This window comes from Eulemur rufifrons, chromosome 21 (genome assembly GCF_041146395.1).
Source record: "Eulemur rufifrons isolate Redbay chromosome 21, OSU_ERuf_1, whole genome shotgun sequence".
NCBI lineage: Eukaryota > Metazoa > Chordata > Mammalia > Primates > Lemuridae > Eulemur > Eulemur rufifrons.
In genome coordinates, this window is record NC_091003.1 from 15,128,776 (window position 1) to 15,155,384 (window position 26,609).

Here is a 26,609-nt window from a genome sequence, read left to right on the forward strand (position 1 = left end):
TGAGTTAATTTATCTAAAGTGCTTGGCATGCAGCTTGATAAATGTTAGCTATTATTATTAAAAATAATTTTGCCAGAAAACTACAGAGAGGGTTAGAAATACATATAAAATGAGCCTAGCACTGCAACTGGCACATAATGAACCCACGGTTGGAAAACATGAAGGGCTGCCCTTTCCTTGAGCCGCAGACGCTGGTTGGGTGGCCGGGCGCTACGCTGAGGACGCATTTGTAAATGGCCTGACACTTGCTGTCCGAAGCAGGGATTTTCGACTTAACAGGGGCGTGTCCCCTTCGGTGGGTGGGGGACATTCCAGAATCTCCCGATCTGGGTGGGGTGGGCACATGTGATTTGAAAAGGTACAATCACTATTATAATTTTTATATTTGGAAAATGGGAAAAGTACTTAGTGGAAATTACTGAACACGAAGTTTGACAGTTCTCGCGTGGGGGAAATACACGTAAGATGCGGCAATGTGGAATTTTCCAGTGGTCACAAGCAGCCCCGTGTCACACGTGGTTGGGGGACACTGTCTGGTGGGAGAGGCCTCCCCGTGAACACGCAGTCGTGGTGCACCGTGACGAGGCGGCAGTGGAGGGCAGTCGCGTGCCGGGGGGCCTGGCAGGGGACAGGAACGGCCTCTGTGGGTAGTCGGGGAAAGCGTCACAGTGGAAGCGACATTTGATAAGGTCTTGAAAATGTCTCTGGGGAATGAAGAGGCGTGAGACTGTCGCAGGCAAAGGGTCCAGCCCGTGCCACGGGAGAGCCCGTCGTGTGGCGGGGAACGCAGAAGGTTGGTTGAAGGGGTTGGCGGTTTGCCGGGCACCTTTAGGAGGAGCTCTGGCTGGACCGCAGTGATTCAAATGAACCTGGCCCTGTTTTCCAGTTGTGTGTTCCAACGTGAGTCCCTGCCGTGCAGTGGGGACGCCTCTGGGATCGTGAAGTCTCCAGCTCAGAAATCCGGGCCAAACGCTAAGTCAGGTCCTACCAACGTCCAGCCCTGGGCCTCGGCCCCTGGTTCAGCACCGGCACGTCACGCCACCTTCCCTCTCTCCAGGAGAGTCACGTTTGGCACCCCGCTGTGTTTCAGGGCCCTGCCGAGCCTGGACATCGCGGTGTGGTCAGAGCTGCCCACCGGGGCGGGCCTGGGCTCCAGTGCGGCCTACTCCGTGTGTTTGGCAGCCGCCCTCCTGACGGCCTGCGAGGAGATCCCAAACCCGCTGAAGGACGGGGACGACATCAGCAGGTAATCACGGTCCTCGCCCTGGTCATTGTCCTGTGCAACAGGACCCCAGTGTACATTCTCTGCTGAGACCCGCCACCCTGTGTGGTGAGAGCCACCATGCTGGCCATTTTACAGACGAGGAAGCTGAGAGCCCGAGGGGCCAAACGGCTGGCCTGGGGCTGCACAGCGAGTGACAGGAGAGCGGGATTTGAACCCAGGCAGTCGGAATCCAGAGCCTGAGCTCTCCTCTCCTGCACTGAGCCACCTCTGCTGCCCCAGCCCGTGGGTCCAAGTGCCCACGGGGTGGCAGGAAGAACCTGAGTCCGGACGTAGAGGGCAGCGAGTTGGACGAGCTGGTCACTCTGGCTGGAATGCTCTCCCCTACAGCTTGCCTAGCTGACTGCCCCTTGTCCCTCGGCACCTCGCAATCAGAATGAGGTGTGCCCCATGCGGCCTGCATTGCTCTTACAGAAGCACCATCGCTTTGTACTTAACTATTGCAGCGTAACTGTTTGTAGTTAAATACCGACTGCTTACTGACCTCCACCTTCTCCAACAGACTCCAAGCTCCAAGAAGTCTGTTTTGCTCCCTGCCGTGAGCTTAGTCACAGGCACATGGTAGCTGCTCAATAAACACTGAACGCAGGAGTCAGGGAATCTCCTTGGTATTTGTAAAGTTCAGTAGCGAAGAGCTTGGGCTCCAAGTCTGCAGATGTGGTTCTGGTGTAGCAGAGAGTGGTGCTGTGATCTTCGGTGTGCTGTTTTCCCCAGCTGAGCCTCAGTTTCCCCTTCTGTAAGTTACAGGAGAATAATTGTACCTTCCCTGTAGGGTTATTGAGAGAGTTCCAGGAGACGGGCCATTTGAGAAGGCATCTGCCACGGTGCTTCCGACAGCACTGACCAGGGTGAATCCTTACTAATCGTAGCCTCCCGGCTGCCTTGTGAGCTGTAGGTCCAACAACATCCTCCATTGACAGATGTGGAAAGAGACTCAGAGAGGGTCATTGACTTGCTCAAGGCTCCACAGCAGAGGAGTGGTCAGGCTGGGCTCTGAGTACACCGAGGAGCTCTGATCCCAGGTGGTCTCTCCAGCGGGGAGCACGTGCTGTCTCCCGGGCGTTATACAAAGCACGTGTGCGTCTTCACGTCACCGTAGCCTCTGAGAGACAGACACTACCGTCCCTGTCTGACAGATGAGAAAACAGCGTCAGAGGTGAAGCCGTCGCTCAGGGATGCCCCACGAGTCGGTGGCAGAATGCGCTTCACAGCGGGGCCACTGCGTGATCCGTCACTCTGCCACCGAGCCACGCCGTTCTCAGACGTCACTAAACCACCCGTGGCTTCTGCCGTTGCATGGGGAATTCCCTCCCCAGGAGCCGAGAGCCGGGAGAAAAGAGGGGACAGGGCTGGCCGTTTCTCCTGGTTCCTTACTCGTGTGTTTTGGGTCTGTCACTCGAACCGCTTTCGAGCGCGCACCTGCTCCGTGGAAGGCAGCAAGGCCGCGTGCTTGCGAGAGAGCCACAGATGGCTGGCGTCGGCCTGGCCCACCAGGGGTGTCCAGGGCACCCAGAATTCGAATGCATAACGATTGTGCTTTGGACCTGCTTGCAGGGCCTCGGGAAGCAGTCACACCTCTGCTAGCTCTGCTCAGAGGGAGGCGGGTGCGGGTGCGGGTGCTGGCAGAGGGTGTTACGGCAGCGATTGCCGCCTGCTGGCCGCACGCCTTGCAAAGCGCTTTGCCAGCGTTGGACACGTGCAACTAGCCTCCGACGAGGGTGGAGTTTCCGTTCTCCAGCTGGGGAGAGTGAGGCTCAGAGAGGTTGGGTGGCCGGCCCAGAGGCACTCGGCTGGTAAGAGGCAAAGTAGGACTGTGGGAAACCGAAGCCCCATTCTTTCCACTGCTCCAGGCGGGTTTCAGAGGGAAGGGGAGGTTCAGAGCTGTCTTGTTCTTTCTGAGCTCGGGGGCCCAAGCTCCTTTGCCTCTTGGCCTCCACCGAGCACAGGCTGTGACCCCTGCCACCCCCCACCACGGTAAAGACGTACTTCTGTGTCTTCAGGTGGACCGAGCAGGATCTGGAATTGATTAACAAGTGGGCCTTCCAGGGGGAGAGAGTGATTCACGGGAACCCCTCCGGAGTGGACAATGCCGTCAGCACCTGGGGTAGGTGCCGCCTCGGGTTTGCTTTCTTTATCTTTAAAGTTCTCACTGTAACCATAGATGCCCAGGCATCTGTGTTGGTTTAACATGATCAGAATCAATGGATTCTGAGGAAAATAGCATTTTCCTGTTTTCGGGGGGAAATGGGAGAAATCTTGGGGGTCTACCTCACACCCCCTGACTCAGAACCTCTGGGGGTGCAGCTGGGGCCCGGGGAACTGCAGCTTCCATGAGCCCCAGGGGGGTTTGCACGGTCGAGCTGCAGAGCCGTTGCCCTGGAGATGGCAGACCACGCCGGCGGCCTCCCCTCTGGCGAGGACTTCTGCATCCTGGGCCCCACCTTCGTCAGGTGGCCTGCAGGGAAGAGAGGCTCCTGTGAGCCCAGGGCCTGGTGACAGCTTCCTGGCAGAGCTGAGGGGACCTTCTTGCCCTCCTGGACCTTTTGTAACTGGAGCTGAGATGACTGGTTATGTTGTTCTGCCTGTTCCCTGGATGGGGCAGAACTCTAACCCCGACCCAAAGTCCAGTCTCTGCCAAGAGGCGAAAGTCTATCGCTTTCCCCACAGTTCTGACCCGCTTGTTTTTCTCTTTAGGAGGAGCACTCCGATACCAGCAGGGGAAGTTCTTGCCCTTAAAGAGGTAATTAAATTTGTGGGTAGAGTAGCACATTCCAGCATGGCCGCCTCAGTGTGTGCAGGGCAGGGGGAGTTCTGCATCTTTGGGAAGTATTAATGCCACAGGGTGGGGGGGTGTCCCTGGCTGGCCCTCACCGTGCACTGGCAGTGAGGAGTGCCTGGCAGTTGCACTTTCCTTCACCCCTTCAGGGAGGTCAGAGGAGAAAGTCACACATGGCTGTCCTTTGACCTTCTAGGAAGTGGCTGTGCCCCCAGCCCATTGGCTGCTCATTGATTCATTCATTCATCTATTCGTTTTGTAAACAAGATTGGACTGGGCCTAGAGATATAAAGGTGAACTTTGGGCTCGGTTTCCAAGAACTCTCAGTCTGCTGGGGAGGTGGGGCACCAGGGACAGACGTGCTCACAGAAGCCACCATAAAACATGAGAGTCGCCACGATGGAGGCAGGTTTGTGAGGGGCTCAGAGCGGAAGTGACGCTTGGCAACTCTCAGCGTGTTTTATGTGTTTCTACACCCCTTCCCTCTGGAGCAGCTGGAATCACGTGCATATTAAACCTCAACACCCTGTTCTATCAGCACCCACCATGGAAAGGTTGGGTGCAGGGAATTAAACACGTGGCAAGACGGAGCCAGGTTTTTTGGCTGTTCCCTGCACCATCGATCAGGTTGCCTGGCATCGTTTGTCCCAGGCCATCTCAGTGAGAGTCCGGGGACCGTCCTCCTTGCAAATGAGCAGCAGGTCCTGGCCCGCTGCCACCCCCTGTTGGGCGACTCCGCTGGCACTCGACAGCCTGGTGTGCCATGTACCTCGGGGTTCTTCCTGTCCCAGCGCCGTAGGCTTCCAGGGGCTGAGCCCACCTTTCTCAGGCTCTGTGCCAGGCTTTCTCGACCTTGGCACTGTTGACATCTGGGGCTGGACCATTCTTTGTGGCGGGGGCCGTCCTGCGCATTACAGGCACCCCTGGCCTCACCCCACTAGATGCCAGAGTGCCCCTCAGTTATGATGATCAAAAGCGTCTCCAGACATTGCCCAATATCCCCTGGAGGGCAGTGTCACCCTCGGTGCCACCCCTACTCTTCAGAGGAGCCACAGAGCAGCGTGGAGCAGCGTCTGCTGCCTGCTTAGGGCTCGTTGCCCGCGGAGCCCGGGGCCCTGGATGGAGGTTGGCCCTGCCGGCTGCCCCATCCATGCCTGTCCCATCCATGCCGAACCGGAGGGGAGGGCGTGGAGGATTCCGAGATGCCTGGGCCTGCCCCCACGAGTCCACAGTCTACTGGGGAGGCAGTCACAACTGTCACGGTCAGAGAGAAGCATCCAGAGAGTTCTGAAGCTGCTCTGGAGGCCAGTGAGTGGTGTCCTAAGTCCTGCAGGTCTGGGGAATCGTTCATGGAGGCGGTGGCATTTCATTGCTTCAGTGAGTCCCGAGGGCCACTTCTATCCTAAGCACTGGATCAGGCTCCGGCTGGGAAGCTGTAAGACGTGGCCTGGGCAGCCCGCGTGCACAGTGTGCTGGGGGATCAGGGAATGAACGACGGAGGGTTTTCAGCGTGGGGCGGAGGCAGGGGGATGGCCTGTTGGTAGGGTGCTGGTGGGGGCTCTGGGGTTCGCACGCCGGGTTTGAATCCCGCTCTGCCACCTGCCAGCTGGGTGCCCGCAGGTGAGCCATTCTCCCGAGGCCTCCGGCTCCTCGTGTATATGACGGGGATCCTGAGCCCGAGGTCAGAGACGGTGTCTATAAGGTGCTTAGCGCTTTGCTGCCTGAGTTTATTCAGCCAGTCCACAAATCTGATTGAGCACCTACTACGTGCTGGGCACTGGGGCCTCAGCAAGGAACAAAACGAAGTCCGGGCTTCATGGAGCTCTTGCTTTTGCGAGAGGAGCCAGCCAGCACGTCAGTGGCGCTGGGAGAGCAGGGCAGGCAGTCACAAGTGCCTTTCGGAAGCACAGCAGGGCCAGGGGCAAGAGCACAGAGCAAAGCGGCCTTCGCTGCTTGCTGCAGGGCTTCCCGGCGAGCAGATGGCGGCTCCTCTGAGCAGCCGGGAGGTCGGAATCCGCGTTAACCCCACCGACGGCTCACAGGGGGAGCTTTTCCCCTGGACCCCGCATGCTGCTTCTCCGTAGCAAAATGCATTGTTTGCGAAGCGGATCAAGATGCGGCTGCCCAGAACACTGCCCTTTTGAGGAATGGCTTGTCTTTGAAGGGAAGAGAAAAGCCAAATAGAATGTTCATCTTTTGTAAAGTTGAAAAAAAAAAGCCGGCCTCCAGGGCTGAGAATCGATATTAATTTCATGGGCTCGTGGGCGGCGAGATAAAGCAGGTCTCTGGCAGCCTTTCCCAGCCCTGTTGGATTTTACAGCCGCGGACTGTGGAGAGAGCGAATGAAGGTATCAGGGCTGGGCCCGTCTCCAGCTGTCTCGGGCCAGGGCTCCTCCAGTGCCCCCCGCCCTCCCTGCCGCGCTCGGACGGGCAGGTTGCACGACCAACGCTGGCTCAAGCCCTCGAAGACGGCTAACCACAAGGACAATTGGGATTGTGGCTTTAGGAGGGATTATACAGCTCGTCGGGGGCAGGTGAGGACAGCAGGGTCATTCTGGGAAGTTGGCTGGCTGCCTGGGGCACATCTGTTCTACGTGGGGCAGCCAAGGGACGACTGATTCTGTGAGCACATCTGGACCAGGCTGCCGGCCCGGCACTGTCACACAGGGCAGGAAGGGGCTCAGCGTGCCGGGAACCCGCCTCCTGGGCAGCCCTGCCCTGCCCTCCCCTGGCGCCCTGCTGCGGTTGCCGTCTCAGGGCAGAGCCTGCCTGTGCCAGCTAGCCTGGGCGGGCGTCCGTCCCGGGGCCTGTTGCTTTGTCTTTCTGGAACTCCGGCTCCCCAGGTGGCGCACACGGCTGAACCCCGCCCCCTCCTTGCACTCTCCGCTGTAGCCACTTTGAACGTCTAATGCGACGAACGTGCCATGTTCTACCCATCCAGGCTTTACCTAGGCTGCTCCGCCGGCCAGAAATACTTGTCCTTCCTGCTTTTGTCCTGGTTGGTTCTTACCCATCCCCAGTTCTCAGCTTCTGTGTCACACCGGGGACTTTCTCCCCCTCCCCTCCCCTCCCCTGCCCCCAGGCCAAGCTGTCCCTAGGACATAGTAGGTGCTCAGGTGACGTTGAACGAATGAATGAGTGAATGAACAGCCAACTGAGGGCGTCCACCCGCCTGTGGGCTGGGGTGGAGACGCAGCTGTGGCCAGCGGCAGGACCCCCCTTCCCCCCAACCCAGCGTCACTTGCCGGGGCCTCCGCTTCCTCCTGTGTGTCAGGGCGGGTGGCATCCTGGGTTGCTCCCAGCCCCGAGCCAGCTCCTCTGTCTTCAGCTCAGTGTAGACCTGCCTCCTCCTCACCCCACAGGCCACCAGCTCTCCAGATCCTGCTGACCAACACCAAGGTCCCGCGCAGCACCAAGGCCCTCGTGGCTGGCGTCAGGACCAGGCTGATCAAGGTGCTTCTCTTCCTGGGCAGGTTTCCTGCGAGGCCATGACGCTGTCACGTTGGGATTTTCGATGTCTGCCTCTGGCTGCTGGGTTACGGAGGGGCACAGTGGGCGGTGGGTGTGGGGAGCCTTTGGGGAAATGGTTTCGGCAGCAAAGAAGGTGCCTATACCTGGCCAGGAGGCAGGACAGGGATTCCTGAACGGACCGTGATTGGGTCCATCAGACACTGGCTTTGCAGCGAGAATGCCCCTCCTGAAGTTGGGGGCGGCTGGCGAGGCCAAGACCGGGCGGAAGGAGAGGAGGTTTCCCCAGAGGATGGGTGTGGCTGTGGGGACAGCTTCGCCACGTTGCTGGGGCAGCTGTCCTGCGCCTGCCTGGCCCCTGGCCTCACAGGCCATGTCTGCCTTTTCTTCCAGTTCCCAGAGATCGTGGCCCCTGTCCTGACCTCCATAGATGCCATCTCCCTGGAGTGCGAGCGCGTGCTGGGAGAGATGGCGGCGGCCCCAGCACCGGAGCAGTACCTCGTGCTGGAAGTAAGAGCCCGTCTGGAGAAACCGGGGTTACTCAGTCCTCAGCACCGCCTCAGGCAGTGGCCCCCCAGTTGGACTGTGCTTCAAATTCCCGGGGAGCCAGAACACAGAGGCCAGGCCCTGCCTGTGGCCTACACTGTCGGGAGCCCCAGGCTCGGGCCCAGAGTTGGTGTGTGCGCACAAGCATGTCTTGTCTTAAAGCCCCTTCCCAGGTGATTCCAAGTGATTGAGAGAGTCCCTGGAAGGAGTTCAGGGCAGTGCCTGGACGTGGAGAGTGCTGTAGGCCAGATCTGGGGTGACGTGCTCAAGGGGCTCCGGCCCACGTGGGTAGACAGAGGTATCGCTAACATAGTTCTCTACTGGTCCAGGAGCAATTTCTTACCTGGCCGCCTCTTTCCTGCTGTCAGTGCTAACTGCATGTGTTCGCTCAACAACTATTTGTCAGCTGCCTGCTTTGGGCAGGACAGGTTCTAAAGTTGGTTTTTCATCGTTGGAGCCCCAGCTACCAGTATTTGCATAATTCTAGTGTAGAGGCTGAGACCTCGTACTTAGGATTTGGTCAGGCCTGGGTCTGAATCCCGGCTCTACTTCTGCCTGCTCTGTGGCCTCACTGGAGTGTCTTAATGACGCTCGGGGGTCCCGTGAGTGACACACAAGCATGATGCCAGGTGTGCCATGAGCTCCTCCTCGGACACGGTCCATCTGGCCTGGTGAGTGTGGACCGACACTAAAAAGCCATCTGGCCGTCCTTGAAGAAGATGATCAGACAGGCCTGGCCGGCGTGGCCATACCGTGGCTGTCAAGTGGAGGTGCAGGAGGGGGCCCCCTCCATCTCACCAGAGCCCCCACCCCTCTGTAACTTGGTACCTGCTGCAATCGCTGCCTGGTGCCTCCCTGACCCCTGTAGGCATTTGAGTCCGCAGCCCCTATACCGAGTGGAAGCTGCTGCTAAACCAAGCCTTTTGCAAATGATTTTTCACTCGATCCTTACAATAACCTACTTGTGAAATAGGTGCCTTGTCCCATTTTACAGATGTAAAAACCGAGGCTGAAAGAGAGTGACTTCCTCCAAGGTGATCCCGCTAGTGAGTGGCTGAGTCAGGGGTTGAACTGACTGGCTTGCTTATTCCTTTTTTTTCCCCTTTAATGAGCACCTACTATGTGCTGGGTGCAGCTCCTCCATCTAATTCCTGTGCTTTTGCCCTCACTCTCCCAGCCTTTGTCTTCCTGGCTCTCCGTTCTTTCCACATAGGAAGGAGGGAACGCAGTCCCCCTGAGTGGGAAATTAATAATAATAGAGCACTGCCTAAAATACACCCTGTTGAGCCCCCAGAGAATGCCGCAGAACAGCACGTTATTATACATTGTACATTTTTGGCTGTGGCAGCCACTGAAATGTGCAGTTCAGCTCCTGGACAGCTTTGCACTCAAACCAGCGAGCTGTTCTCCTGTGTCACAACCTGTCATCCGATCCTTGACAGATTTTGGATCAGAATGTGACAGGTGTCTGGAACCTGCCTCGGCAATGTGACACCTGGCGCTCGGGCGCAAGAGAGAGGCCCCCAGAAATCATCTCTCACATCCAGCCCGCCGGGCCGGTGAAAGGCACCTGGGGCTGCCACCGGGCCATCAAGGCTGTCTGCTCGTTTGTCAGAAGTGCTGGGGCTGCGAGGTGGGCGGGGGGGCAGGGACGCCCCACCCCTGCCCGGCCAGCCGTCCCCACGTGCGAGAACCAAGTGGGCCCCAGCAGGGATGTCTCAGTGATTGGCAACTCGTGGCGCCTTGGAGCAGAGCTTCGCGCTGTCATGCCGCCGCACGCCACGCACCCTGCTCGCTGCCCGCAGAGGTGGGTGGCAGCGATGCCGAGGGTGCTCTCAAAGGCAGGGCGGACAGGAGCTTCGTGTCAGCCAGACCTGCCTTCCAGTCCCAACTTGGTACCGCACTAGCTGAATGACCCTAGGCAAGTCACTCGCCTCTGAGCCTCAGTTTCCCCCTGTGTAAAGTGGGGATGATGGCGACCTATCCATAAAAATACTCACTGCAGCCAGTGTTGGCAGAGCACCTATCTCATGCCACACGTTGTACAAAAGACTCACTTCGTTTCAGCCTCATGGCAGTTGGGCAGACACGATCCCGTTTATAAGGGAGGAAACAGACTCAGAGCAAAGGACCTTGCTCAGGGACACAGAGCCAAGGAGGGGCAGAGCTGGGACCCAAACCCAGGCCCACCTGACTCCAAATCCTGTGTTCTTAACTTCCCAAGACCGGGAAGCGTGGCCGGATTCTCATCCTTAAAGCCCCCAGTGCGTCGTGAGCGTTTGGTAAATGAAATGTAAATAGCGGCTGCCCGGGCAGTGGGAGCTGTTAGTTTTCTTATTTCATCCATGTGCGTCTTGGTGGGTCCTTGGAGAGCAGGAATTTTATTATGCAGAATTGAAGAAACCTAGGCAAACATTTAGCTGTTTCCCCACTCGTGACCCTGCTTGGAGCTACAGCCCAGTTCTTATTCTGATATCAGTCCCTGAGGCAGCTGTAGGGTGGAATATTATTTGAGGCTTTCTTTTGCAAATGACAGAAATCCATCTCAACCAGGCTTTGGCAGAAAAAGAATTTATTGGCTCCTAACTGAGAAGGCCAGAAGTAAACGGCTTCAGGTATAGCTTGATCTAGGGGCTGAAGCAATGTGGTCAGGACTCTCTCCATCTTCCATGTAGTCTCTGACCATGTGGCAGGGCAGATGATTTTGGCAGCCTGTGTCTGAAGTCAACTAGTCAATTAGCAGCTCCAGTGGGAAGAGGAAGAGAAAAATTCTGATTGGCCCAGCTTGGGCCACATCCCCATCCATGACCAGTCACCAGGGCCAGGGGCTTCTGTGGCTGGGCCTAGAATAGGTGCTCAGCTGCCTCCGAGCCCCATGGGAAGTCCTGCGGGAAAGAGGGGTTCTTTTACCAGTGGAGAGAGGTGGTCAAAGCCATTAGGTGTCCCAGGGCAACAGCCGTCAGGTGGACAGGACAGACATACGGGTGGGCAAGGGGCCTCAGCCTCAGGCAGGCCGAGCGGGAACCGGCTGTACCTTTTCCTGCAGGAGCTCATCGACATGAATCAGCACCACCTGAACGCCCTTGGTGTGGGCCACGCCTCCCTGGACCAGCTCTGCCAGGTGACCATGGCGCACGGACTGCACAGCAAGCTCACTGGTGCAGGCGGCGGCGGCTGTGGCATCACACTTCTCAAGCCAGGTACCGGGGGGTGGGCCAGGTTTGAGGGTTCCATCCGGAGAATTCCCCTGGGAGAAGGGAGCGGCCTGCGAACAAGTCTCGGCTCTGACGTGTGGCCTGGCGCGAGCTAAGTGACCTCTGGGCCTTTGTCTCCTGGTTGGTAAAGTCGAGAGTATCTGGCCTGCGAGATCGTTGCACAGATTCAAAGAGAAAAGTTCATGTAGAGAGCCTGGGGCAGGGCGGGGCTGCGGTGGGCTGTCGCGGTGGCTGTCACCACCACCTCCCGGCCTGCCAAGCCTCTCACCAGCCTGGGGACTAGCCAGGGCATTGTCACGCTCCGTGCCTGCCTCACCTTCCTCTCCCGCCTCTCATCGTGGCCTGGGTGGGGGCTGATCTTGCTACAAAATGCGGGGCTGTTGGGGAAGGCAGCCTCCCGTGCTGGTGACTGGGGACCCGGCAAGGGGCTCCTGGTGGCGTTTACCCGACACACCACGTCTGCCCTCAGGATCATTCCTGGCATACAGGAGGCGCCAAATGTTTCCCTCTGGTGGTTCCCAGCTCGGGGCCCATGACGATGGTGACAGTCGCCCAGTGTGCCAGGTGCCATGCCAGGCACTTTCCCTGTGTTGTCCCATTTAAGCTTCACAGGAACCCCAGAGGGGTAGGTATCATTAGCCCATTTCCCAGATGAGGAAACTGAGGCTCAGAGAGGGGAAGTCACTTGTCTGAGGCCGCATGGTCAATACATGGCAAGGCCAGGTGACTCAAGAGCGTGTGTTTTGAACTGTGGCTCTGCAGACCCCCAGGGAGCTCGAGGGTGCGAGGGCTTGGCATGGCAGCACCCGCCCGCAGGGGCTGCTGGGAGCCTCCCAGGCTTGTTGGCTCAGGTGGGGTCACAGCAGGAAGGCACGGCAGGAAGACATGGACCCCAGGCCTTTTCCTTGAATGAGATGAACTTTCCCGAAGGGAGTGGACAGTTGTCACCGGTGACCTGTCTTCCCTCCCCCCAGGTCTGGAGCGGCCGGAGGTGGAGGCCACGAAGCAGGCGCTGACTGGCTGTGGGTTTGACTGCTGGGAAACCAGCGTGGGTGGCCCCGGAGTCTCCGTCCACTCAGCCGCCTCCCTGGACGGCCCCGTCCGGCAAGCCCTAGGTGGCCTCTGAGATGAGCCCATGACACTGCTGCCCCAGCAAGAAGCCCTTTCTGGATTGTTCTGGGGGCTGGATTCGGCCCTGTGCTGGCCGGCTGGTGCCCAGCTCCTCTGTGATGCCTTTGCCGCTGCACGTGGCCCCCGCCCCAGCCGTGGGACTTGGGTCTGCCCTGGGCTGGGCTGCCAGGGAGCCACGGTCCACGCTCTGCACTCTCTCGAGCCAGCCGGGCAGCGGGGCCCAGTGGGGTCCCTCTGAGACTTCAGACCAGAGACACGAGGAGCTCCCCCACCTTCCCTGCGGCTCCCGCAGACCCTTCTACTTTGGGCCCTTCCACCCTCACCTTCAGACTGCCTGGCCGGCTTGGTTGGTTGCCCGGGTGACGGGGTCTGTCCTGCAGCAGTGCACCTTCTCTCTCCCTCTGCCTCGACACTTCCCTGTCTCTAAGGGCCCAGGCTGCTCCCACCTCCTCCAGGAAGCCCTCCCTGACTCTTAGGAGGCTGAACTTTGCGCACCTCCGTCCCGTGGCGCCTGCCGTCTGGTCTGAATCGTTCGGCACTTTCTGCACCTGCGTTTCTGCCTGGGTAGACAGGACCCCCGGGGGCTGTCCTGGTGGGGGTCTTTGCCTTCTGCCCTCCAGCCCAAGGGGCAGCTGAGCGAAGGCAGGGCCAATGTGCAGTTTCTCCCAGTCTGCACCTGAGGGCTTTGCAGAAAAGATGGCACAGGGGGAATAAAAAGGTCTCGAGTAAACAGTGCTTTACTCTGTGTCCAGAAAGACGGGCCTGGTAGACGCCAGCCCATCCTGCCTTCCTCTGTCCCCGTCCCCTCCCCAGCCGCGTTCTCGGTGGAGCTCTTCAGCGGTTGAAGGAGTTAAGGGCTTCGGGTCACTTTGTGTGTCTTCGTGATGGGGTGGTTTTCCCAGATGGCCCTTGCTGTGCAAGGGACCAGGACACGTCTGCCAGCTCGAGGCTCTCAGGCCACCAGCACAACTGCAGGCTGCGTTTCCAGAGGGAAATGTCGAGCTTCCTACCTTCTGGAATCACGAGCACCCACTGATGCGCAGACTTTAGTAAACCGTGGAAACCATAACCTGCAGTAGCTCCTGGAACGTTCCTTTCCGAAACTGACCAGGTGGGGAACACAGACTCTTGGTGTTCATTTCCCCGGTGCCTATTTGAGGTTCGTGTTGCCAGTCAGCGTGGCTCTTTCCGAAATGGCAGAATCCATCGGGAAGCCCGTGTCGCTGTCACGTTGCCAACAGAACCTCTGGGAGCCACAGATGTGCCCAAGGCAGGGCAGAAAGGGGGGGATGGGGGCAGGGATTTCAGGATCTGGTTGAAATGGCTCCGTGCGCTTCTGCCCTTGGCCACTAGGGGGCAGCTGGCGCCTTTCCCAGCTGGTGTCATCTGGGGAGGGTGAGAGTGAGCAGAGCCCGATCTCCACCCCTGTGCCCAGGCTCCTGGCTGGGCCCGGCCTGGGGGTCACTGCCGGGAACGGGAGGGCAAGAGGAAGGACACCTGCCCAGCATCACTGATGGCGGTTCCCTGGCCCTGCCCTTTAGAACACAGTGCGTAAAACAATAATATTAATACAGAGCAGTTAGCATGGGCCAGGCACTGCTCTAAGTACTGTACGTACATCATCTCTTAATCTCTACCCCAACCTCAGAGTGCAATTTACTAGTCTCATCCCCATTTTGCAGGTCAGGAAATCGAAGCTCAGAGAGGTTGGGTAACTTGTCCAAGGCCACACAGCTAATCAGCACCTGAGGCAGGATTCAAACTCATTCTGATTCCAGAGCCTGCTGCTGCTGGGCACAGCTCTGGGTGCATGTTCGTTGCAATTTTATAGCCTTCCATGCTCAGGCTCATTATTTCCTCCGGATTCTGATGTACTTGGGCAGGGTAGGTCCTGGGCATGCGTACTTTTCTCCCCACTTGGTTGGAGTGAACAGCGGGGGCCAGAGGCACTGTTCTCAGGGATGATGCTGGTTGACAGCCAGTTTCCAGCCTGTAGGAGGTGGGCCTGGGGGCCTCCCAGGGCTTCCATAGGTGCCCCTGACGGCTGTAAAACTGGGGTGGGGGGCAGCGGCTGCGACCCCAGGGGCCGCCTGCTCCTTGAGGCCCTCCCTCTTTCTCGTTCCCTGGGGTCAGGACGTCCCTCCTGGAGCAGGAGCAGACTCAGAGTGCTCTTGCCCCAGGGAAGCAGCCCCCTTGTGCCTCTCCACCCAGCCACCACGTGGGCCTGGTGCCAGCCACTCTTTGGCCACCTGTCTTTGATATCCATTTGCACACAATTTGCATACGCAGCCCTCACTCCTCATCGCGCACTGCAGTGGTTCGCTCTCAGCTGCACGTTGCAATCACCTGGGCGGCTTCTGCAAGACACCCAGGAATGCCTGGCTGCGTCCCGGGATATTCTGGTTTAACTGGTCTCGGTGGGACTCCATCACGGTAACGTCAAGGCTCCCAGGTGATTCTAAAGTGTGGCCCAGGCCCTGCTTCAGCCCTGCCAACCCATTAGCCTTGGCAAGTCAGCCCACCTCCAGGGGCCGCAGCTTCTCGTCTAGACAATGGGGTGATAATACCCACCTTATAGGCTTAGGGTGATTGAACGAGAAAATACAGAGAAAGCCCTTGGCACAGTACCTGGCACATAGTAAGTGCTCAATAAATTCTTATTCTAACTGTCTTATGCTGAAAGATAAGGGTGTCTCTGAGGGCCCAGAAACTTCAGAATGGTGTACAGAGCTGGTTGGAAGCACCCCACCCAGTCAGGCCAAAGCCCCAAAGTTGAGATCCCTTGAGTTGATGTTGGAGAAACCCGGCTACCGCCAACTGGCCTTCCCACCTCCCGGCTTCCTCTCCAAAGAGGCAGTCACGTAGCACCAGCATCGCCTTTGCCAGGGACAGCAGTTTGTCTCAGGCCAGCATTTGGAGCTGCTCCCAGCCTCTGCAGCCCACCATGGATTTGACACCCACCCTCAGAGCCCGAAGTTCGCAGGGCATCCCTGGTCCTGCCCGGGTCTCGCAGCCAAGACAGTAGCTGCCGCGGTTGCGCCCACGTTCTTTCTGTCGGTGAGGATTCTTCTCTCCCCGAGAGCGATTCCCGGTCACAGTGGGCAGCTGGCTCCAGGTGAGCAGGCAGGGTCGGGGCCCAGCCCTGCCGTCCAGGGTGCTTGGGCCAGTCGGGCCCTTTGCCTCTCGAGGGCTCTGTCTTCATTCTCATTCCTCAGCAAGAGCTCTTCGTAAGCTCCGAGCCTGGTGGCCCGCCCTCTCCCGTGCTCCCTTCCCCAGCCCTTCCCAGCTTCCAGCTAACGTGGGACAGGCTCCTTGGCTACCTCTTAGCACCGCTGTCTGCCAGGAAGGGGCAGGTCATGTGCTTGCTGAGTCCGGGTCCTTGTTTCTGGCTTTCAAATTATAATTTTGCTACTATTACAAAAACAATATATGTATGCTACAGAAAGAAAATAGAGGTATGCAAAAATAAGAGAATCAAATACCGTGTTTTTATCATGCAGAGATCATACCTATTAACAACTTCCACCTCTCCCTCTGTTGTATTTGTGTGTGTATTTGTGTGTGTGTGTGTGTGTGTGTGTATGCGTGCTGTTCAATAAAATGAGATCATATCATAAATGCTATTTCGTTACCTGCTTTTTCTGTTAAGTCACCGTTCTGTGTCAGTATGTTTTGTTTTTAGTGCCTCTACCTGAGATGAGTCTGTGTCAATATGTTTTCATCTCTGATGCCCAGGCCATAGTCACACTTCCCCCAACTGTCCCCCGAAATTACCCCCCGTCCAATACCACACGTCTGGCTGTTAGAGCCCTGAATTCCCTTTGAACCTAGCAGAGCAGGCCTGCCACACACACACACACACACACAGTCACACTTCTTTCGCCATTACGTGACTTGCTCGAGAGACCCCGCTGGTCATCCCACAGGGAGTCCTGTGATCTGTCGGCCGGTCATTCAGAATCCAGCCCTTCCCTGTAGCGCTGAGAGCCGACAGCCAACATTTACGGAGTGCCTACTGTGTGCCGCCTCTCTGTTCACCAAGGTGTCATTCTTATCCCCATTCTGCTGCTGAATAAACTAAGGTCCAGGGAAGGGAAGGGACTTGGCTGGGGGCGTGAGGCAAGCAAATAACAGAGCTGGACTTGAACTCAGGTGCCTGTGACCTCAGAGCCCCATTCTCAGCAGCTGCCCTGGGCTGTTTCCTCGGGGAGACGATCGGTGACCTCTCAAATCCCCGCCCCCCCATCTGATTGACAGAATTGAGTTGTCACATCGCCCCAGCTCACCCTGCTGCTCCCAGGCCCTCATTGCCACGTGCAGCTTGGACCCCCCTGCCTGTACGACAAAGGGACAAGTTGACCCAACCACACACGACATGTTCTTGGCTCTCACTGTGCCTGGAGCCCTCGTCTCTCCACGTCCAAGGAAAACCTGGCTCGGGGTGGACGGGAGCCTCACCGTGTATCTTGTCAAAACTGAAACGGATCAGGGCGAAAGTCTCCAATGTCAACCCAACAGATGTTTCAGCTGCTCGTAATTACAGTCCCAAAGTGTCACAGTCAGGAGAACCCACGATCCAACCCCTCGTTTGCTGTTGATGGGGAAACCGACGCCCAGAGAGGGCAAGAGACCTGCCTAACGTCACACAGCAAGCTGCCTCGTCCTCTTTCTCGCCTTTTGGTTTTCTGCACACCGTGCAGGCGTCACAGGAGGAGCACGTGGGGTCCAGAGACTCATCCCAGGACACGGTTCCTGCACTTGCTGACTGCATGACTGAGCGCAGGGACTCCCTGCTGCCCTCCCGCTCTGTGCCTCAGTTTCCTCGAATGCAGTGTGCTAAACCCCTCAGGCACTGTCACATTTAATTCCCACAGCAACCCTGGGGTGCAGGTGCAACAAGATAACAGTCCCTTGTGTGACATCCTGAGGCCAGATGTCACTGGGAATTGAGAATGTCGCAGGTTTTAGGGATGGACCCTTGTGTTTCATCCTTAGCGGCTTCTGGGGCCGCCTCACGCCCCCTTCAACTCTACAGCAAAAGGTATGAAGAGTCCCAGTAAGTGGAGTAAAAACCATAAGTGACACGTCAGCCCATGTCATGTTCGCTGCCAAATGAATTTTGGCTCCAAGCTTCTGGGTTTCAGAGCATCCTGGATTGTGGGCCTGAATGATTCTCCCATTTTGCAGAGAAATAAACAAATACACTCTCAGATAGGTTCAATGACCCACCCAAGGGGGTCCGAACCCTGTCAGTCCAGCTGGACGCAACCTCCCTAGACACGGGGTCTGCTCGGGGCCCTTCTTTGTCACTCTGGGTGAGAGGGCTCTGTGCCGGCCAGTGGGGGCTGAGACGCTGTCCTTCCTGGTGCCGGGGGACGGGGAGGGGCCCTGAGTCCTGGGTACACTGGCTCAAGCTAGTAAGTCAAACCAGAGTCTATTTTTTTTTCCCCACCATAAAGCTTGTGATGTGACAAACGACCCTGCAGAAAAATGGCCCAGTGATGGGCCCAGGCCACCAGCCGCTGGGGGTTCCTGGGGCTCTGCTTCCTCCTGCAAGCTGGGGTCTGAGGAGAAGAGAAGGGGGGTCCCTCTCCTCCAAGATTCCCCCCAACCTCCCTCCAAGCCTTGGGAGGGGGAGGGGAGGCCCAGGGCATCAGCTCCCACCACGCTCTGGGCTTACAGAGGTGGGAGCCACTTAATGGCACGCAGGAGGCAAGAGACAAGATGGCAATTGGACCTTTTTACAGGCTGCTCTGCCAAACCCTGCTCGCTCCCGGTGCTCAGAGATTAACAAGGTCTGTTATACAATGTTTCAAATCTGATAAGGAAAACATCCATTTTGAGGCATTTGCATAATGCATTGGCTGAGGCCGAGGTGTCCCTTCCTGCTGAATACTGATGGGACAGGCAGGCTGTCCCGGGAGGCACCTGGCCTCCCCAGGGCTCTGGGGCATCCTCCCTGCCCAGAGAAAGGAGCTGCCGGACCCACAACTGCCAGGCGCTGCAGGCAGAGTCTGGCCCCTTGGTTGTGAGCACTATTCACTCGGCACATGTTAAATGCACACCTACTATGTGCCAGGAACTGGGCCAGGCCCCAGGGAAGGGAGATGACCAGCCCCCACGGGCATGCTGGCCCGTGGTGACATCGGTTCCCTCCACCCATGCCCACAGCAAGCCCATGAGAAAAATGTGGTGACCCCCATTTTACCTATGAGGAAACTGAGGCCCAGAAAGGAAGTCCCTGCTTCAAGTCACGCAGTCATCAGGTACATAAGCTAGGCCCTGAGACAGGTCTCTGGACTCCAAGGACAGTGCTCTTCCTGTGAAAACCAGATGGAGGGGTGAGCATCTCTGGGAGAAGGGAAGTGAGCAGGACATGGAGAGGGGGAAGGCAAGGAGAAAACCAAAAGAAAGAGGACGAGGTGGCTCACTGTGTCATCTTAAGCAGGTCTCTTCCCCTATCTGTTTCCGCCTCTGTAGAAATAATGTTGTCTGTTTACTGCGCCAGGAGCTTTGCCCTCGTGCCCTTGTTTAATCAGCCTGGTGATCAGGGGTCTGTGGGCTCTGGGATCAGACAGATCTGGCCTTGATCCGTGGCCTGACCACTTCCGGCTGTGGGACCTTCAGCAGGCCGCCCGCGTCACCTCTCTGGGCCTCGGGTTCCGCACTGGCGAAGTGGAAAGACCCGGAAACAGCACGTGTCTAACCCTGGTATGTAGAGTGGGCACCCAGCAAATGGGAGCTCTTGTTATCATCAGAGAGGGGGAACTGAGGCTCAGAGGGGTGATGTGACAGCTCAGGGGTGGCCGTGCCAGGGTTGGAACCCAGTGACGTCTGACTCCAAAGCCTGAGGCTTCCTCTGCTTTCAGGACGAGGCGAGGCTGGGCTTTGCTGACGTGTCCTGCCCCTGGCAGGGGGAGATTGGCGGGAAGAGCCAGCTCCGGCCCCGGGGGACTCAGGCCACCAGTTGGACTTGGCTGAGCTGCGTCAGACACTGTCGTCCCCAAGACCACGGTGCCAGCCAGTGTAATTGTCATGGGTCTGGGAGTCGGAGGACATGACCTTGGAGGAAGAGACTCCCCTGGAACCGAGCACCTGCCTTCTGTTGCCAGCGTGGCCACATCTGCTCCGTGCCCCCTTTGACTTTCACCCGGTGGGGGACATTCTGCACACGCAGCTGGCTGGTCGTCGGCGAGCGTTGGAGCGGCTCTCACTGACCCCAGGTGACTGTCTCCTGCCATCTGCCTCAGAGAGGCATGTCCGCCGTTTGAGAAGGGACATCCGTCCATCAAGACCATTCCCTGGAAGAGGCCCAAGGACCCACACTGTGTGGATGGGGAAACTGAGGCACAGAAACGGGCCACGTAGCATGTTTGTGGCAGAGCTGGGACTCAAACCCAGGCTTCCTAAATGTGGACAGGGCTGAGTCGAGACAGGGTATTCCAAGGCCAGGAAAAAGGGCAAGAGGGCTGCTAGGGTGTCCTCGCTCGCCCTGGGAGATGCTGGTTCCTCCGCCGATGCCCGTAGTGGGTTTTGACCAGAGTGGGCCCCACGGAGGGCTGAGGGTACACAGAGGCAGAAGCCATTGTTTGATGGAGGGTGCGGCGGGCCTGTGAGGCAAGGCCAGGGTCAGGACTCCCATCTCTCCACCTGCCTCATGTGGTTGAGGAGAGCACTGTGCAGGGAGTCAGCAGATTTCCAAAATGCTGTGTGACTTAGGCAAGTGGCTTCCCCTCTCTGGGCCTTATTTCTTAGGATGTTATTTCCAGCCGCATGAAAAGCACCCTCGGGCTGTAGCCTTGTTCTGTTTTCCACCTGGCCCTGCACACCACGCCCAGGAACTCCACCTGCTCAGGAGTCTCAAACTCACAAGCCTCCAGGGGCCGGGCAGGTGACACACACCAGCCCTGCCCCAGCTCCAGCCAACTGTTGCCCCCGCAGGGTGGTGGACCCACTGTCCAAACCTCTCCGTCTCGTTTTGAAAGAGAATTCAGAAATCTGGATGTGAGGGTACAATTTGATTTTTTTAATACTGTTAAGCAATAAAGAAAAAACCAGTTTAAAAAACCACCGTAACAAATGGCCAAGTCAAGCCCAGCTGCAGACTGAGAACCACCTGGGGTTGAAACCTCCCCTAGGCCTGGCCGCCTTCCCCCTGCTCTGGGGAGTGGGCTGGGGAGTGAGGGGCACCCCCAAGTCGCAGGGCTCCCCCCTCCCCAGAATCTGATTCCCCCTGGGTGCCCCATGAAATGGCAGGCGGGAGGTGGCGGGCGGCGGGGGTACGGGGGGCTGGCTTGAGAGCTCTTCCCCGGGAGGCACAGATGGTATTTTTTTTTTATCAGTGTCAGCATTGGCTTCTTTCTGCTCTGATGAATAGATTCTAAAGAGGCAGTGACATTATTCGAGATAACAGAGGGAGCAGAGAAAGGGTCCAGGGTGGAGAGAGAAATGGCAGAGCCAGCAGATAAAGGGGAGGCCGGAGGGGACGGAGCACCCTGGCTGGGGTCCCCCCCAACTCCAGGAGGATGCGGTGTCCCCAGCCCGGCTCCCTGCGGCGGGGGTGGGAAGCCGCCTGCCGGGCCGGCCCAGGGCAGCGAGGCCCAGACAGCTGCGCCAGCCTAGCGCCCACTCCGCTCCCCGGCAGCCCCGCTGGCCCGGCCGCCCATTCCGCCTTTTCAATTCGATTCAATTAGGCCGCCCCGCTCGGAAGCTTGTCTCCTCTGATATCCAGTTTAACTGACAGGGGATTAGTGCTGTTTGTATTACGCACACACTCTCTCTCCTGGGCTGCTGAACCGCCGGCAGGGCCCAGGGACCTGGGTTATTTATGGAGTCGGTTGGCCACACTGGCTTTCTCCAACATGCTTCCTTTGGAGGGGGGGCTGGGGACCCTGCTCTCTGCTGCCCGTCCCTCCGCTTCCTGGTTCCGGGGGCCTGAGGGCCTGGGCAGTGGAACCTAAGAGCCCAGACAGGACTGGGTTCGAATCCCAGCTCTGCCACTTGCTGGCTGTGTGTCCTTGGGTGAGCACGCTCACCTCTCTGAGCCTCAGCTTCTTTATCTGGAAAATGGAGCAGAGTAACCCCCTCCCCCGGGCGGTTGTGCAGGCGCAGGCGGTGGGGGTGGGGAACAGAGCAAGGCATTCAGCACAGCACCTGGGTGCTCACTCTGCATGTTCACTCAACAAACGTGACCGAGTGACAACTCTGTGCCAGGCGCCGTGCTGAGTCCCGGGGGAGGCCATGCTGGGCCACGCAGACCCGGGGCCTGCCTTCAGGAAGCTCGCGTTCCAGTGCAGGAGATAAGAAATAAACATGGAGTCGCTTATGCTGCTACTGTGTTCTCACAGGGAGCGCGGGGCAGGTGGGAGCAGTGACGTGCCAGGCCCTTTGCCTCTGCTGTTCCCTCTGCCTGGAACATTCCCCCCACAAACACACACTCTTCACCTGGCTGGCCCCAGGCCTCACCCCACCACTCACCTCCTCAAAGAGCCTTCCCTGACCAGCCCTCCTTCTAAAGCAATTCTGCCCGCTGCCTTGCATCTCTTCCTTAGTTTTTATTTCTAAACTGTGCCACCATTTGTTGACTTTGTTGACCACTGCCCACCTCCCCGGGAGACCACCAGCTCCCCGAGGGCAGGCTGCTGTCTCCCCTGCATCTAGCGCAGCGCCTAGCACGTGCTAAGAGCTTGGGGCTTCCTGATGGAGTGAACAGATGAAGGAGTGAATGAGTAAGGAAGCAGACAGAAAGCAGCCTGCAATGTGACCGCCCCCCCAAACCCGGCTGCCCTGGGCCCACGTCCACAGCCTTCCAAAGGGGTCTTGGAATGGGTGGGCTTTGGGGTTGATCAGAAGGGGCGAATGTTCCCCTGTTATCCTTTCTCCCCGACAAGGGAAGGAAGGGTCTTCCTAGACCCTCCCTCTTACATCCAGGGGGCTGTGAGTCCTTTGAAGTGACCCAGGCCTAGGAAATGTCCTCATTTGGGGGGAGGGGACGATGCTGTCAGCACCCACCTGCATCCCCTTTCTCATTCCATTTAACAGATCTCAGTGGGAGGGCTGGCCCCAGGGAAGCGCAGGTCAGAACGGTGATACAATTCAGTGCAACAAAATAACAGCCACCACTCACTGCACGCATGCCACTTGCCAGGCTTGACACTTCATTCTCATGACCTCATTTCATTCTCACAATAGCTTGCAGTGGTAGGTGTTGTCTTTGGTCTCCAGAAGAGAAAACCGAGGGTCTGAGTGGTGGCGGGGCAGGGCCAACGTCATCCAGCCAGGAAGGGGTGAGGCTGGGATCCAACCCAGGACTCTGAGATTAAATACCTGCTCCCTCATCTAGCATTGGCTGTGTGCCAGGCACTTTCATATACGTCGTCTCCTGACATCCTGAGAAGTAGGTGTTCTGTCTCCCATTTTGCAGAAGGGAAAATCAAGACTCAGACAGGTAAACCAGCTCACTCTCAATCTTGTAACCTGTGAGAGGCAGAGCTAGGTGGAAACACAGGTGTGGTGATGCCACATTCCATTTGTAATCTCTACCCCACCCTGTAGTTTCTTCCTTAGCTTAAGTCCCCAGTTGTTTCATTTTTTTTTTCTTTGAGACCTAAAGAAATCAACATCCTGATAACCCAGTTGTTTCAGATTTGTATTAGATCCTAGGTGGCCAGTAAAGGGTCCTGTCAATCAACCAGCCATTGTTGAGTTTCTCAAGAGCCCCCGAAGTATGGCACAGTCCCTGCTGGTAAGGGAGATATCATCCAGTTGGGAGGATGACCAATAAATATGTAAAGAGTTATAAGAAATCAATGACAAATAGAAACCTTGGGTAATCTCACAGGGTGCACATATGGCTCACGATTCTCAGGAATTGGTCAAGGAAGCTGGCTTTGGAAGACACCTGGATTTTGGAAACAGAAGTCCACGTAATAATCATTATAATTACAATGAATTGATCGTCATTATAATGACAATAATCATTAACAATCACTACAATTCAGCCCCATGTTGTAAGTCTTGCTGTTCCCATTTCACTGATGAGACTGAGAGAAATGCAGCCGCATGCCCAACATCAGCCAGCTGGTAAATGAGACCCAAACCCAGGTCCTCTGATGACAAAGCAGATTTCTCTCCTTCTGCCCTGAACAAGCTCACAGAGTGTCAGGAGCAGCAGGTGGTCTGGCCTGGGTCTTGATAACTGCGCCAGCATTCATTTCCAGGGTCAGCTTCATGGTCAAGGGCTGAGTCTGGCTGGGGCCAAGGTAGCAAGTGGACCTGCTGTCTGAGCTGAGGCTATGTGCTGGGCTCTGGGGTCTCAGGAATGAGACCCACCCCTGCCCTCCAGGTCCACAGTGCAGAGCCAGCTAAGCAAACTGACAATGATATGAGAGAGCAGCAGGTCCCGAGTTGCCATGGCGGCCTAGGGAAGAAGAGGGGGCGCATATCCCAGCCTGGAGTCAGATCAGGGAAGGCTTCCTGGAAGAGGAGGTACCTGGATGGAATTTTGGCTGGGCTAGGAGGTGAGGGAGGGCTTCCCAGGTAGCACAGTCACTGAGGTGCGATCCCGTAGCGTGTCACACACACGGCTGGGAGCCTCAGTGAGCAGGAGGCAGGGCCTGGGCTGACGACACAAAGCAGGCTCATCCTGCGTCCCCCCCGGAAGCCAGGGTGGGTGTTAGGCAGGAAAGACAGGGTCACAGTGGTGCTTTAGAAAGTGACCCACGGCTGTGGCATGGTGGATGGAGGGGACAGGAGGAGAAGAGTGAGTTAGATGAGAGGTGCCGTGGCTGGACAGGGACAGTGGCAACAGGATGGAGGGGAGGTGACCAACTAGAGGGTTCCAGAGGTACCTGGAGAGGCCTTTCAGTTTTGGAGTCCAGCCTGCCTCTCCTGTTCAGGGAGTGGCGTCCCCTTCTCTGACAGTCTCTGCTGAGTCCCTACTTGGCATGGAAGTGGCTTAAAACAACAGAACTTGGTGGCTTAAAACAACAGAAATCGACTCTCTCCCAGTTCTGGAGTCCAGAAGTCTAAAATCAGGTGTCAGCAGGGCCGCGCTCCCTCTGAGAATCCCCCCTGCCTCCTCCTAGCCTCTGGTGGCGGCCAGCACCCTCGGCTGGCAGCCGCATCACTCCGACCTCTGCCTTTTGTCACGTGGCCTTCTCCCCGTGCGTCCGTCTTCACGTGGCATTTCCTCTTCTTACAAGGACACCAGTCACATGGGATTAGGGCCCACCCTAAGGCCTCATCTTGATTACATCTGCAAAGACCCAGTTTCCAAGGATAAGGTCACATTCACAGGGACCAGGGGTTAGGGTCTCAACATCTCTTTTTAGGGACACAGTTCCACCCCCAGCACCCCCTAAGGGCAGGGGTTTTGCTGGCTCGTTTCTGCCTCTGCGGTCCCCAGCACAGAGCCTGGCGTATGTCGGTGTTGAGGGGCAGTCGTGGCAAGAACAACGAGCGAGTGGTAGAGTCGGGGTGTCCAGCCTCTCATGGTGACCCCGGCCCCTCCTGCCAGCAGCAGCAGCCACGGCCCGCTTGGCGTCTGGCCGAGGCAGGTCTCCCGGGAACCCCTCTCCCGCGGGTTGTTCTCCGAAAGAAGCGGTGTTGATGTCAGCAGATGCCTGTCACTTCCCTTCCCCAGCAAAGTCTCAAACTGTCAGAGTAAGTGAAATAGTCGTTGCCTATCTCTGCGTTTGAGATTTTATTGGCAGTTTCATTGTCACCCAAAAAAACCTCCTTTTCTCTGTTGGCATTTTCATCAGGCGAGCCTGGGGGCAGGCGGAGGAGGCAGGGCTGGCTCCTGCAAACAGGCCTTGGCAGGTGGTGGCACTGGTTCCTCGGGGCTGGGGGCAGCAGGGTGGCAGACCCCCGGGATGGGCTCTGCCGCGCCTCGGCTCAAGCAGAAGGCTGCTCGGCCCCCCCTCCAGGAAGCAAGATGGAAATGAGAGAGGGGAGAAGGCGGCACTGGAGGGCCCCAGGGTCCACAGTGGCCAGACAGGCAGCCTGGAACCCGCAGTGGGTCCTCAGGCCCCTCTCCAGCCCTCCCCGGTGGGCATTAGAAAGGCATCGTGGTGGTGGGGTGGAAGTGTGGGCTATGGCACCAGACCCACCTGATAACAGGCACCTTAGAACAATCACTTCCCCCTGCAGAGCCTCAACATGCCCATCTGTCAAATGGGATAGCAGCAGGTAACTCCCACCAGCTGAGGGCTCAACCTGGGCTGCCCACCCATTACCCTGTTCTGTCCTCGCCAGAGGGTGGGCACCGTCAAGATCCTCATTTTAATGATGTGGGAACAGAAGCTCAGAGAAGTGGGGTGGCCTGGCCAAGGTCACCGCAGCAGAGAAGTGGCAAGAGCTGGGTTTGAACCCAGGCTGTGTGAACTCACCTCGTAGGGCTAACGAGAGGAGTGTAAGTAACAAGACGTCAACATGGCGCCGGGCACATGGGGAGAAGCTGCCTGCTATTACTGTTGTTGTCATTAGCACGGGGTAGAACCTGGGCCCCTTAGCTGTCACTCTCTGTCCTGAGGACTCCCTGGACATCACTGGGTGGTGTCACCCATAGGGTGGCCTATGGGATCTCCAAGGGCATGGAGTGTCGCCCTGGGGCTGAGAGGCCCCCTTGAGGGCTCAGTCCTGCTCCATGCCGGAGCCTGGCCTGCGCTCCCCTTCCTTGGCCCCCAGGAGGTCTGGGTGGCTGCTTCACTATGTCCAAGCAGCACAGATGGGAAACTGAGGCCAAGAGAGCCACGCCTTGCTCTGGGCTACCGAGCCACAGAGGGGGGATACAGTGGTTGGATTTTGGAGTCCACGAGATCCGCGTTTGAGGTCTGGTGTAGCCACTCGCTAGCTGAATCTCAGCGAGTCTCAGTTTCACCCTCTGTACAATGGGATAGTAAAGACCCCCCTGGTAAGGTCGAGCGGCCAAATGGCACTGAGTAGAAAGCCCAGGCAACACCAAGAAAAGAAGACAGATTTTAGCATCTAAAGGCTCCTTAAAGATCTCAGACTCCAAACCCCTTCACAGTGCAGAAGGGGAAACTGAGGCCCAGAGAGGGGAAGGGCTTCCTCTTAGCCACCCCGTGGGGTAGGGGCTCCAGCTTCGGCCTCCTAACTCCTGGCCTGGCATGCCAGCCACCTCTCCAGCCAGCATTGTCCCCGATCCCCTTCGGCCCGTCACCTGCCC

At 57.6% G+C, this 26,609-nt stretch overlaps 1 protein-coding gene across 5 annotated transcripts in view; it reads left to right on the forward strand.

Moving 5' to 3' along the window:
• The window catches only part of MVK (mevalonate kinase), a 101,716-nt gene that overhangs the window by 6,055 nt on the left and 69,052 nt on the right, over positions 1-26,609 (forward strand). For 4 of the 5 annotated variants that reach the window (XR_011236555.1, XR_011236556.1, XR_011236557.1 and 1 more), the window contains exons 5-10: positions 1,091-1,246; positions 3,283-3,386; positions 3,977-4,022; positions 7,421-7,511; positions 7,920-8,036; positions 11,119-11,272. Coding sequence is in view for 2 of the 5 variants with exons in the window: in XM_069497593.1 (XP_069353694.1) it covers positions 1,091-1,246; positions 3,283-3,386; positions 3,977-4,022; positions 7,421-7,511; positions 7,920-8,036; positions 11,119-11,272 (668 nt within the window). In the remaining 3 variants the exon portion in view is untranslated. Of the gene's footprint in view, positions 1-1,090; positions 1,247-3,282; positions 3,387-3,976; positions 4,023-7,420; positions 7,512-7,919; positions 8,037-11,118; positions 11,273-12,261; positions 15,997-26,609 lie in introns of those variants that run through there. The other variant, XM_069497592.1, reaches the window with a different exon arrangement.